This window comes from Phragmites australis, chromosome 7 (genome assembly GCF_958298935.1).
Source record: "Phragmites australis chromosome 7, lpPhrAust1.1, whole genome shotgun sequence".
In the NCBI taxonomy this organism is placed as follows: domain Eukaryota; kingdom Viridiplantae; phylum Streptophyta; class Magnoliopsida; order Poales; family Poaceae; genus Phragmites; species Phragmites australis.
In genome coordinates, this window is record NC_084927.1 from 26,856,746 (window position 1) to 26,870,675 (window position 13,930).

The 13,930-nt window shown below is 46.3% G+C and overlaps 1 protein-coding gene and 1 non-coding gene across 4 annotated transcripts; one reads left to right on the forward strand and one right to left on the reverse strand.

Annotated features, from left to right (window-relative positions):
• Positions 1-7,607: 7,607 nt before the first annotated feature.
• On the reverse strand, positions 7,608-13,322 carry LOC133924466 (U-box domain-containing protein 6-like). 3 transcript variants are annotated; one of them, XM_062370013.1, is made up of 6 exons: positions 12,665-13,322; positions 11,250-11,324; positions 10,641-10,826; positions 10,301-10,408; positions 8,679-9,967; positions 7,608-8,550 (listed from the first exon to the last, which is right to left on the reverse strand). In XM_062370013.1, exons 2-6 carry the CDS (start codon positions 11,298-11,300, stop codon positions 7,719-7,721), a joined length of 2,466 nt encoding a protein of 821 aa, XP_062225997.1. In that variant the 5' UTR covers positions 11,301-11,324; positions 12,665-13,322; the 3' UTR covers positions 7,608-7,718. The 3 variants fall into 3 exon arrangements, with proteins under 3 accessions (XP_062225997.1, XP_062225998.1, XP_062225999.1); XM_062370014.1 differs by lacking the exon at positions 10,641-10,826; XM_062370015.1 differs by lacking the exons at positions 10,301-10,408; positions 10,641-10,826.
• Positions 13,323-13,658: 336 nt separating this feature from the next.
• TRNAL-UAA (transfer RNA leucine (anticodon UAA)) lies at positions 13,659-13,741 on the forward strand. The gene has a single exon. It is a non-coding gene; the product is annotated as a tRNA-Leu (tRNA).
• Positions 13,742-13,930: the final 189 nt, after the last annotated feature.

Here is a 13,930-nt window from a genome sequence, read left to right on the forward strand (position 1 = left end):
TGAGTGTTATATCTATCCTTGAAGGGGATCCTTCAAGGATATATCTGGTTCTCGAAGGAGAACCGTTTACAAAGAGCAGGAGGCTCTTATGTTCTAGCTAGTTGGTCCCTTGATCGTCTTGCGATCGGGGGCTGTTGTTTTCTTGTTCTTCGACTGACTCTCTTCTTTTTTTTCCCTCTGTTCGGTGTCCTCCATCCTTTCCTTTTATAGATGCGCCGACCTCGACATATCCTGAATGGGAAAGAGGGGACGCGAATGCCCAGGTGCCACGGAGAAAGGCGTAATCATTTCATTTTGGCGAAGTGACAGGGGCGGTGGAGGAAGGCGGCGTGCATTCGACCACCAGCCGCTGCGGAAGCTTCGGGGTGCTCTGAAAAGGGCCCACCGGACAGCCCCAGAGGTGCCCGGTGCGCCCACCCTGTCTTGTTCTCCTGCCAGGGCAGGGTGGCAGGCCGAGCGCTTCGATTCTAGCGACGTTATCCCGAGGCGCGCAGGTGAAAACGGGACGGGACCCGTGCATTTAATGGACCCACGCCCCCCTGCCATTGCATGGCAGGGTCTGACACTGGGGCGTGGGCAGCCGAGAATGTCAGGATGTCAGAATGTCAGGCCACGCGCGCCTATTAAATGCGGCATCGGGCCCTTGACTGGATGACACCCTGACGACGGGGCCCTTCGAGTCTTTGAACGAGCTTGCGCGAACCTTCGGGGGACCGAGTCCTCGGGGGCTGCCACGTGCAGCCCCGAGCACTCTCTCCCGAGCACTTCAGCGGGACCTTCGGGGCACCGAGTCCTCGGGGGCTGCCACGTGCAGCCCCGAGCACTCTCTCCCGAGCACTTCAGCGGGACCTTCGGGGCACCGAGTCCTCGGGAGCTGCCACGTGCAGCCCCGAGCACTCTCTCCCGAGCACTTCAGCGGGACCTTCGGGGCACCGAGTCCTCGGGGGCTGCCACGTGCAGCCCCGAGCACTCTCTCCCGAGCACTTCAGCGGGACCTTCGGGGCACCGAGTCCTCGGGGGCTGCCACGTGCAGCCCCGAGCACTCTCTCCCGAGCACTCTGTTTCTACCTATCTTGCAGGGTGGTGATATGTGGTGGACGGCCGGTCTGGCCTCGGGACTTAGGGACCCCTGGTTCTAAATACACCGACAAGGTTGATCTAGCTCTGGTTTTTTAGGTATCTTAAGGTTGGGGTTGCCCGTGATCATCCTAATGTTTGCATCATATATGATCGGCATGCTAGGATCTTATCTGCTATAAAGACTGTGGGCAATCATTTGTCTTGTGACCATACTCATCACACTAACTGCACCTCCTTACAGGTCCGTCAACTTCAGTTTCATCCATATCGTTACGAATACGCCTAGTCTGCGGCTGACCACCTTTTCCATGGGAATGTCTAAGCAACATCATAGAGGGCAGATATATCGGCATATCTCTATTGTAAACTGTGAAGTCACCATGTGCAATAAATACACAGAAGTCTCTAGTCCATGTCAACAACAAATTTTCCTTTAAGTAAAATTGTGACACATATACTGAAGTTCCCACACCCACTTGAGATAATACGGCAGCAAATGAGAACATGTGACATGTAAAAGCTTTCGCATAATCCATTGAAAACTTACCTTAGGTTCACCTCATGAGTGATAATTTTTATATCGTTCCCCACTCCTCCTTTTGATCTCAGGGTTATCTCGAAGTGGTGCTCATTGACGCCCATGCTACGAACCATATGTTCTACTGCCTTTTTATTCTTCTTTTTTCAGGTACTCAATTATCCGTTGGGCATACAATATATGCATTGTTGTACAATGAATAACAGCAGCAGCATACCTATGCTGGTAGTAACCATTCATGCAGTACAACATTCCCTCAACAATTGCAACAATAGGGAGTCCATGCAGCCCTCTGATCGTGATGATGCTGGAGCAGGGTCATCACCGGTAGTCGACATGGGAGAGTTGTGCATGGAGGACAAGTAGTGCACGGGATTGGGGCAGACCATGACGGATATGCTATCTAGGAACTTTGTGTTTATATAGTTATTTGTATTTTTTTTGTTCTTGATGTAAAAACTATGTGGTATAATTTGTGTATTATTTATGTTCTCTTTGTCATATGAAGTTGTTTGTATGTGATTTATGTTGTTGACGTATGAATTATGTGGTCATCAATTTACAAGAACTATGTGTCATATGTTGTTCTTTTTCGTAGGGATGGAGCCGCGTATGAGGTTCTCAACCATTCTGTGGATGAGTGTCACCGTGGCTTCTTACAGGCCACGTGTGGCCCTTCAAGTATGCCCGTGTTTCGGATCCGTGTGACAAAGACTACTTAGCGACTGCACCCCCAATGGTTTGGCAGGTTGTACACATAGTTCAATTTGCATGCAGGAACATTTAATTTGTCGTAACTAATTAGCTCATGCATTTGCATGTTGGGTCGCGTAGGAATTCTTCCGCTTGCATGGATGATTCAGGCCACATATGAGGATGCGGGTCCGTATCCAGTGGTTGAGGGTCACGAGGATGAGGGTCAGCTCGAGCGGTCACGTCGGTTCCTGTTTGACTGTTCCCTTATTTTGGCTTTGGTGGACCGATGGAGGTCGGAAACACACACGTTCCACATGCCTTTTGGGGAGATAGCAGTCACACTGCAAGATGTCTCCATGTTGACTAGGTTACTTATTTATGGTGAACCGATCGGTCTATCGGTCATTCTAGTTGATTGACAGCATGACTTGTTTGAGAGGTTTTAGGAAGTCCTACCTGAGCCACTAAATGTCTTGTCCATTGCGGTGCATTAGAAGCACGGGCCCAAGAAACAGTGGTTGGAGCAGTTCAGGATTAGCAATATTTTTCGTTGCATTAATCGAATTTCATATTGCACATGCTTTGTCCATTTATTATCGGTAATAACAATCAATCGTATTATACAGGTGGATAAGATGGTCGAGGATCCAACGGAGTAACATCTTGCTCGACACTTGGAGGCTTACCTTTTGTGGTTGTTCGGTTGGGTGATGTTCACCTCCACCCATGGCAACACTATGGACTCACGTTGGATAGCCTATGCCTGGGCTATTGCTGACGCAGAAATTGCCGACGTGCCTCAGGTGTCTTGGGGTTCTGCCATTCTTTGCGCCACCTACCACGCCATGTGCGACGCCTGTGTGAGGACATGCAACGTGTCCAATTTGATGGGTACGCCTCTACTGCTTTAGCTGTGATCTTTCAAGCGCTTTCAGGTTGAACGATCCTTCATGGTGCATATGCATTACACCTTAGAGATGTACGCTGGCAACGACATCGATAAGCCAACGATGAGATCACTTTGGACACACCGACGGGTATGCCCTTCATAGTACCATCAAATTTTACTTGTGTAACAATGGTAACATACTTAGATGAACTATAATTTTGCAGCCGCAGTGGGTGGGAGGTCAGGTTCGTTCTGCGTACGAGGCTTTCATAGAGCAGTTCGACCACCTGAGGGCTGATATGGTCTTTTGAGAGCCGTACACCACCGACTTGGTGCTTCGACGATCCGTTGGCCGTGGGATCTCCAAATTGTGCTTCGGGGACTCGGTGTTTTGGATGACGAGGAAAAAACTGGTGTTCGACGTATTTGTTGAGGACTACGTCATCCACCGAGTGATGCGCCAGTTTGGACGACGCCAGGAGATCCCGGTACCGCTGGGAGACCGTGTTCCTGCTACCGTACACTCGTGAGTTCTAATGTCACATACCACATTGTATTATGTGTATTGCATTTGTCTAATTAATACTCCATTGTAGGTTATCGATGAAAGGGCCATCAAGGACCATGGCTGACGTGACCATCAGGATGCAGCCCTAGGTGAAGTAGTGGGGCAACGCTCTTGCTGATGTGATCAAGTTTGGTGCACCGTATGATGACTACAGTTACTAGCAGTACTTGCAGTGGTACACTATACGTACTCGCCACGTCTCCTTCATGTCATGGACCCACCACGTCGATCCTCTGCTAGCACTGCTACCCTTTACCCAGAACACACGGGAGTGGCGCTACACCTTGCGGTACATGAAATGTTCAAATTCTTATGATTTTTACATTCATATAACTACTAGTGCTAATGATTTCTTGTTTATGATAGTCCGACTTTGGGAGAGAGATTCACGAGGAGGCAACGAGTTCAGCTACTAGACTGCGCGAGCATGGCAGATGTGGTATGACGATCGATGATATCATTGAAGCGTTCTCCCATTTTGCCACCAAGGGACGATGTATCGTAGAGTGCACATCATGCCAGCAGCTCGACGTTGTTGTACGCGAGCCGTCGGCCGCGCATTCCACGCAGAGGCCCCCACGACCTTCCTCTGCCTTCGGTCACCAGTACTACGCTATTCCTCAGCCTCCGCTCCCTGACCAAGTAATTTTTTTTAGTCTGAGAATTTTTTATTTAGTTTGAGAAGTCTTAGAGTAAAATAAATATTTTGTAGGTAATTTTTCTTTGTAATATTGTTTTAGATTTACGTAATCTTAGTAATCTGTTCTTATAAATCTATATAACTTTAATTAACTAGGTATTTTGTTGGATATATTTATTTTATGCCACAATCTTAGAGTTTTCTATGCAAATAGTCAAATCCATAACGGTCCATCCGGTGTCGATTTGAGCAATTTTGCAGGCAGGAGGCTCTGGATGGGCCATGCACCGGTTCACAGGAGGCTCTAGATGGACCGGGCATAGCTACGATACTCCTCAGCCGCTGCAACATGTCCATGTAGGAGGTTTTGGTTTTGCCATGCCTTTGTGTATTCCTACGCCAGGTATGTCACGATTAGTTATTCCATAATGTTTGATTTATTACGCATTCTGTGCCAATACTCAATTGTTTCTGCACGATATAAATGCAGTTTTGATCCGCACCGATACAACCACATAGATTTTCGAGAGTTCATCGCACTCTAGCGGGAACCCGTTCTTTGACTATGTAGGGGCCTCAGAAGTGATGGGCTCATCACAGTTGTATGGTGCACCTCTGCCCACTCAGACTACGCAGCAGAAGGCGGAAGACACCTATGGTCTCCAGTTGCCCAGATGTGAGCGCTACACGCCTGATTGGTACACACCTTCCGCCTACGATCATCCTCGAGAGGAGGAGGAGGCCGACGTTCCAGCGTCAGCACGTAGGCGAAAGCGTGCCAGAGCAGTGCCTAGGGTAGGGACAAGAGCAGTCTGTGTTGCTTTCATGCTTAATAAATGTAATTTGTTTAGATTTCCATTTGTAACTGCTTGTTTAGGGAGTAGTTCAGTTACTATGATGGTACTACCTTATGATGCTACTATTTTATTCTACTATGTTATTAGTGGCTATTCATATTGATGAAACTGGATAGCACGCTAGTGACTTTTCATATTGACGAAACCACTTTTTATGAGCGAAGTGACCGCATGCTGCCATCTTTTATGAGCGAGGTGACCGCACACTGCCAACTACTCAGCGTCCATTGACCCCTTATTGCAGGAAGGCATCTAATGCATTCACTATATGCTTCAATGCATACAGACCGAGTATCCGATACCCTTCGTCAATATAAGGCACCTTCATCTCGACCATCTGAACACAACGAACTCTCAGCATGACAGAAAGAGGTAGATAGAGAAGAGCTATGCAAGTATTTGAAGGTCCTCCACCAAATAATCCAAGCAAGGACGTGTTCGCCAACCACTTACCTATAGCTTGGACTCATCCTAACTCCATGTAGTAAAATGATGAGGAAACACACGTCCATGACCTTATCCCTTCTTCTGTAGTACCGCATATCTTTCTCTCTCTTTCGGCATACACCTTTCCAGGGAGATGCGACCTCGTGCTGTCAACTTTTCAGATTGACGAAACCGCTCGCTGCCACCTTTTCAGATCGATGTGACCGCACGCTATCGACTACTCATAGTCCAGTGACCGCTCACTGCAGGAAGGCATCCCATGCATGCAATGTCTCCAAATTACATACCGATACTTGGTGCATACACCATCGGTCCCTACTTATTAAATGCGAGGCCGAGGCAACGAGAAGGTTATGACATCGCAGTTTTTCAAAACACCACTACCATCTGATACCTAATACCACACCATGGTTGGCTCCTCAAGCAGACATTTCTCGTGGACATCCAAACTCTCAATGATAGTCCTACAGACTATGAGGGAGATCCAGGCAAAAGGTGACAATGTGTTCAAGGAGGAGAACCTGAACAAAGTATTGTTGAAATGACAAACCATGACTCGCTGTTCTTGTTTCACTAAGGAGGAATGGCAGCACACAGTAAGCTATGTAACTTTTATAGATCTAAAGACGCACTTGTTAGAGTAACATTAGAGATATTTCAGAGTGTGCAAACTAGCCGACATAGCAAAGTGTTTTAGAAAGTGAGCACACACTATATTTATGCACCCTCAGCAGTACGAGGAGCACATTAAAGTATGTTCATCGTTATTAGATGCCCCAATTATTTGTTAGATTGCACTTTTAAGACACGTTTATATTTTCGTATGCTCTTTTTCATACTAGGTATTCCCTCATGATGAAGAGTTGCTGAACAAACCCATCAAGAACTTTTTAGGGCTGCATCTGCTCTTCGGTGACGACTGCCTATTCGGACATAACTGGAGACGCAGAGGTGGTCATTTGAGACCTTCATGCCGTTGCGAAAGAGGCGGTGGTTCGAGCCACCGTGAAAGAGGTGGTCGTTCGATAACCGCCACAAGAGGACGTGCTTCCACCACTTCCGTCACAACCGAATGGGTTTGTTCCGACGATGATGACTTCATGCTTACTCCTTAGAGAACTACACGCCATTACGAATTCTCTGACGATGGGACAGATGATTGGGATCCTAACTTTGATTATTTTCCGTATATACCGGCACCACGTAGACCAAAATCCCCAGAATACGATTACCATTGGATGGACCGGGAGATAAGGCACAACCAACTTCAAGGGCTATTTCGTTTGTAATATTTATGCTACTAATTATTGTAGTTGTTGAATTCAAGGTGATTCTATCATTTTTTAATCTATTACCTAAGTCGTGTATGTATCTTAGATATAACCTATATTCCATTAGTAATATTTAAATTTTATATACTCATTTCATGTACACATTCTATCTAACATTCAGTGTGGTTTTATCATTTCACTTGCATGTATTTCAATATATACCATAAAGTTTAATTTAAATGAAACATAGCAAATAAATGAGCTATAGCGCGCCATTAAAAAATTTATTCAATCAAGCACGTACTTCCACAAATTTACATAAAAAGTAAAAAATTTCCATGCATAAAATAAAATATAAAATAATTAATGCAAAAGTTCAATGGGCCAGTTTTCGCCGAATAACACAACTGAAAAAAGAGTATGCCGCCACACGGTTGATGGAAATTTATTTTTCCGTCAAATATTTGGCGAAAATAGGTGAGAGAAGGTCCAGCCGCTGTGGGGTCTATATTTTCACCATACGGTTTGTTGGACGAATAGGTAATATTTTTAAATTTTTTTATTTTCTGTATTATTTCTGTAATATCTGAAAAAAATAATATAATTATTTTCCAAAATAGATGCCAGAACATTTGAGACGAACCACGAGCACAGCAGGTATCAGGAGGATTATCAGCACAATGCTACATTGACAGTACAGTTTACAGTTACACCGGCCAATGCCGATCCTTCTCAGCGTAGGCTCCACTTCTTGAGCAGGCAGGTGAAGGCCCTCGTGAACCTCTTCGACCCCGACAGCCGCGGCCTCTTGCCGCCGCTCGGCTTAGCCGCCGGCGCCGCGGCCACCGCCGTCTCTTCCTCCTCATCATGCTGGTGCTGCGCGGCTGCCTGGCTCGCCACCTCGTGCAGTTGCACCCGCGGCTGCAGCTCCTCGAGCTCCCGCTGCCGCTGCTCCCGGAACAGCCTCAGCAGCTTCTGCGCCTTGTCCTTGGCCCTGCCCGTGCCGTTGGCCGTCAGGGACACCAGCGCCGGGATCACGCCCTCCTGGAGCACCGTCTGGCTGCTGCCCTCGTCGCCGCTGCAGATGACGTAGAGGCAGGAGACGGCCTTCTCCTTCTCGGCGGGCTCGCCGTTGTCCAGGATGAGCACGATGGCGCCCACCATGGCCAGGTTGGTGGCAATCTCCTTCTTGCCGCCCCGGGTCAGCGCCAGGTTGAGCAGGACGGTGAGGGCCTTGTCCGTCCATGCAGAGGACGGCGACAGCACGGTGTGGAGGCTTTCGATGATGCCGGAGGTGATGAGGAATGGGATGTTTGGCGCGTGCAGGGAGAGGTTGTATAGCGTGAGGAGCGCGTCCAGACGGCAGGTGTTGCTCCGGGATCCGTCTTCCCTCAGGCCTTTGATAAGGAAAGGGATGGCGTCACTTGAACCGATGATCGCCTGTGCCTCGGGGAGGCAGGAGAGGTTCAGGTACATTGCGATGGCAGCCTCGCAGGTCTCGGGTTTCTGTATCATCTGTTCAATCAGGGGTATAACTCCTGCTGCGAGCAGCTGTCTCTTGTTCCTGGAAACAAAATGCAGAGGTGAAATAACGAGGGCAACTGAGCTCAAGTCATTTACCTATGGTGTTACTGGGGTCAAGCCTTTTTCCACGGTCTATGGTTGAGCAAGCAAAACAAAGTTGATCTTTACCTGTCATTGCTAACAGCAAGATTGAAAAGAGCCATTGTTCCAACCTCCTGAGAATGCACATCATCTCTGCAGATAGCCATCTTCAGATAGTAGATAAGTGGCTCAGTAATACCATTAGCACCTGCATAGTCCCTAAGTTCATCGTCATTCTTTAACAGGTGTCTGATCTGCTCAACCTCCTTATGTTGCTCATCCATATTCTCAGCGTCGTTCTTATTCAGCACACGGAGCCACTGTTCACATCTCTCAGGCACACCCCCCCTGGAGTGCTGATGAGAGCACTTATCCAGAGAGTCTTCAACTTCGCATATCTCAGATGCAGCTTCTTTGGAGTTCTGACGAGAGCACTTCTCTGGACAGACTTTATCTATGCATATATTGGAAGCAGCCTCTCCAGAGTTCTGACGAGAAAACTTCCCCAAAGCAGCTTCACTGTCCAACTTGATGTCATCCTTTGCACCCGTGGCTTCAAACAAAACCGTGCTGATGCCATTAGTCACCAGGCATGTGCTATTTTTCAGGGATGAAATCCTCAAATATTTTAGCTTGGGAGATTCCGGCGGTGCAGATGGAACTAGAATCCCGTTCTGTTCACACCAAGATGTTATCAGACCCTTAATGCAGTAATTGGGTGTCATGGAGAGTTGGGACAACTGTTTGCGAGTTTTTGGGCAGGTTGTGTTGCCACTGTCGAACCATTTCTCAATGCAAGCTCGTTCGTATGTCTGACCAGATGCAATAACAACTGGGTCATACATGAGCTGCAAGGAGATTGGGCACCTCAGCTCCTCAGGTGGCAATGGCATGCTCCCTGATAACCCTTTAATCTGTTTCAAATTGAAGGAGCCAGCCCTAGGTAGTTGCCTCTCAAGAATTTGACCATTTCCATGGAGATCAATTGAGCTAGACACTGAACTGGAGGAGCAAGAAGGACTTGAGCACTGGGAGTTGGTGTTAGTGTTATCTGTTGTTTCGCTTCTAAATATGTTTGAGTACTTCCTCATGAGGTGAAGTAGGTAGGCTGCAATCGATTCCTTTTTGAAGTCCTCCTCTGCATGGGCTCTCTCAAGAAGCCTCCTAAGTGCTCTTCTCTCAGTAAGAGCTGCCGTGGATGATGCAATACCAACCCGAAAAGCAATTTGGCGGAAAAAATCAAGTTCATTTTCATCAAGGAACCCATTGGATTTGCTCTCATTCTGAATTAGTTGATTCACGTCATCACCAACTTGCTTTTCATACTGATCCAAAGCAAAAACTGCTTTATCCAGCTCTTGTGCAATCTCTGTGATCTGAAATTTAGAATGGCAGATAGTTATCAGAGGACAAGGCGTCCAAGTTATTCCTCAAGAAAACATGATCCAAGTTAAATCAAGATGAAACAGTTAATGGATACAGGCTGCAGCAGTAAATTCGCTCATCAATAAGGATATCAGAGGTAATTAGGTATCGAAAGAAACAATGAAACTATGGCACTTCAGGATCCTTAGAATCCAGGAATACTGTAAAACTGTGATCCCCTGATGAAGCCATTAGGATCTACTAGAATCTGTAGTAGAAATTTTAGATTCATGATTCAACAAAAATAGCTGGTAAAGCTAAATTTCGGCAATGTCACTGGCAACCTTAGAATTAATTGCTTCGGGAATTGTTTCTTCCACTTGGTGAAGACTTTCCAGAAGTGCTAGTCTTGCCTTCTCAAATTTTGTATGAACGCATTCTGCTGTAACAGCCTGCAATGCAGTGTTTAGTAAAAAACAATGCATGCGATAATAAATATAAATTTATCAAAAATTGTTCTCTGCCATGAAATATACCCAACATATCTGCCAAGCATCTATAATGTTATCCAACTACCATAAATGATATGATAGTACAAGAATAATTTATGTATCCTATATCCATCCTTTTTGCCTTCTCAAGCTAGGAAATATCAAACACATTCACATGTATCAAATTATATACCAAGTAAAGCTTGCTACACTCTGAACAATACTGAAGTAAATTCTTGGCCTTCTCAACAGCTATGCTCAAGGAACTTAACGCGAGGAGTCCGGAACTGCTTCCTGGTCTTGTTGTATCAAGGGCAGGAATGGCATCCAAAACTTCATGAACTACTGTGTAAAGTTGCTTACATAATGCTCCATGTAGCTGCACAAAGAGGCAAAGAATAATCCAACTTACTCTACCATCCTAATATTTCACATTATTGAATAAGCAAAACTATTTATTCAGAAAACAGCAGGAAATGAAAAAATAAATAACGATAAACATCTACTGTTTTATTATCAATTACATTTACCAACTTATCGTTTGATAATACTCACGTAAGAACATTCAATATAATTTGTTTAAAGTTTTGGTTGAAACAGTGGGGCTATTCTATAAGATGAAGTTGTTTTCTAAACTGAAGACGCCTATATACATAAGCATCACATGACAGTTTGAATGAAATTACAGCATCTATGTCCTGAAAAGTCCCTGTAACTAAAGATACTCACACAAAGAATAACAGAATTCCAATGGTACCAACATTGTAGCATTAATGGCATTCGGTGGAATGAGGGGGCCTACCTTCCAACTGCCAGCAGAAATAAAGTCCCCGTCGACCTCAAGTCTCTCCATGGTGTCCTATTAGTCAAATTTCATCTGGCAAAAGAGCAGGGCGGCCAATTATACAATATGATATTAGTCACCTGGAGGAATTAATGCTCAGCGCAGATATGCGCTGTCGAATCAAGAAAATCAATGTTCAAGTATGCCCTGCAGTTGTATTTGCTATCATTTAACATAAAGCTCAAATCACTGACCATGTGTGCAAACTGGTTATAATAGTAACCTTATTTTGAAACTGCGAAAGTATAATAAATATATGAAGTGCAAATATAGCACATAACCGAAGAAAAGAGTAGCATATCTTGTCACTGAGAGCAAACTTTGATGCAAAACAAAAATATTTTTTTGAGAAAATGAGGTGCAACACAACGAATTTGAGTTGATATTATACTAATTGCGTTGATAATATAACTTAAAAGTAAAACATATCAGCAATTAAACACAATTGTTCAAACTTTCAGCCCCAAATCCAATCAAACACCATCAGGAAGCACCATCAGGAAGAGAATAAAGCAACATATCATGGCTTGTGAAGACAGGGTATTTTAGTAACCATTACTAAGAAAAGCAACAGAACAGCCAGCTACTAACGGTGAACAACGACTAAAATGCATACTTCATCCACCAATCAGCTACTAACAATGGAGCAATGGCTACTAAACTATGGAACAGTGGCTTGTGAGGACAGGGTATTTTGGTAACCATCACTAAAAAAGCATAACAGGACTGCAAGCTACTATTGATGAACAATGACTAAAATGCATACTTCACCCACCAATCAGCTAAACTTAGATTTGCTTTTTTTTTTTTGGCTAAACTTCATATATTTCTACAACTAATGGCTTGTCCTTTTTCCATTTAACGTCAAAATCAAACCAAAGGCTGGTTTTTGCGGCCCAGACATTTTAGGCACAGTATTTAGCAAATCAGCCAAAAAGTTAAATGTTTCCCTAATAACATAGATCTTTTCCCCATTTTATTCCCTAGTAAATATGGAGGCCCAGATGCTCTACATAACATGGTTATGTCAACCACATGTCGAAGGAAGATTTTCTTTTCCTTTTTTTCTGGCAAGGGTGAAGGAAGAAAATGTTGAAAGTGCAAAAAAGCGTTTAAGCTAAATGAATTCAATTCAAACACGACACAGTTATGCCGCAGGGTGCAATAGTGTGTGCATTCAAATTTACATGGTAAGCACAAGGCATGATTTGCTGTATAGTTCTAGCCTTCTAGGGACTGTACCGTCTGATGCCAAACAGTAACAAACACGCAGAACAAATTCCACACTCTAACCCATAACCCCATGAATGCAGACAGTGCAGACCAAGACCAAGCAACATTCCAGAAAAAAAAATGGTGACGGGAGATCGTACCCGAAGGAATCGAGGTGACGGAGGAGCAGACCTTGAATTTCTTCGTGGCTTCTCTCAGCAGCTTGACCATGGACCGTCTTCTTTGGCCTTTGCCCACCTTTGCGCCGTTGTTCGTGAGGCACAAAGCTAAGGGGAGGAGAACGGGGGGAGGGGAACAAAACGCCCGTGAACCACGAATAGCGAGCACCCTGACGGTTGGCGAGGCTGCCATTCTCGCTGGGTACGAAGACCTCGTGCGCCGGTCAGACTATATTTAGGACGGGAGTCCTGACCCCTCGAAGCCGGCTGCTTGGATCCAATGGGGCACGCGCGGGAGCGGGGCGCCGAGCCGCGGTCGCGGCGTGCTCGGCAGTGGTCCGCGTGTGCGCGAGCGGCAAGTCACGGATCGGCGGCCCGCGGGAGCGAGCGAAGGGCCGCGTGGCGGCGGTGCGCGGTGGGAGCGGGCGGCCGGGTGGGGTGAGGGGGCAACGGGGCGAATGCGGATGGCTGGCCAGCTTCATGGCGCCAGGGCGGCCGGGTTGGGTACTTGCGTCGGGTGGGACGGCGGGGGCGGATCGGCCGTGCTCGTGTGACGGACTGGTGGGACCGCGCGGCGTTGTGGCTGAGGACAGAAGCGGTGCCGGCGGCGGCGTCGGAGGAAGTTAGATTGTGTGTGTTGTTGGGGCATAGGTGTCGGAACGAGATCCTCTAGTTTTAAATTATTATGACGTGATGGTTGATATATGAGTTATTTTTCAATAGATTCTATATGTTAGTGATTATATTATGGTGTGACGTAACGTGAGAGGAATTCTCTCCATGGATGCTAGGGCCGGGTTCAGTGTTTAGGGGGGAGAGGATGGTTGCGCGAATGCGCGGCAAACCGGCAGCCGGCGGGTGCGGGGCGGAGCGGAGCGGAGGGATTCGAGGGACGGCCGGAGGGAGGCGCTGGAGATTGGAATTTGGAAATGGACAGAAGTGTTATGAAGATAAAAATATACATCTTGTACGACGAGCTGGTTTGCCCGAGTGGTTAAGGGGGAAGACTTAAGATCTTCTGCACTGAAGTGCGCGTGGGTTCGAACCCCACAGCCAGCAGCTCACAAAGAGCGTTTTATTCTGTCTTTTGGTTTTTTTCCGCAACAATTTTTATTTTGGGCCGCCCTTTTGCTACTTATTTTTTTTTTGGCATCCTACGCGCGACGGTGGCGAGATGAAACAGGATGCCGTGCTGGCGTTAGGCTATGGTCGTTTTGTGGAATGGCCTGTGCCCTGAATTCTGATGTG

What these genes read in the sequence shown, in the direction of transcription:
- LOC133924466 (XM_062370013.1), bottom strand. Translation starts at nt 11,300, where the DNA reads ATGGAGAGACTTGAGGTCGACGGGGACTTTATTTCTGCTGGCAGTTGG. An exon ending in TTTCTGCTGGCAGTTGGAAG is followed by an intron (nt 10,827 to 11,249) that starts GTAGGCCCCCTC and finishes CTCTTTGTGCAG; the next exon opens with CTACATGGAGCATTATGTAA. An exon ending in CCGAAGCAATTAATTCTAAG is followed by an intron (nt 9,968 to 10,300) that starts GTTGCCAGTGAC and finishes TCTAAATTTCAG; the next exon opens with ATCACAGAGATTGCACAAGA.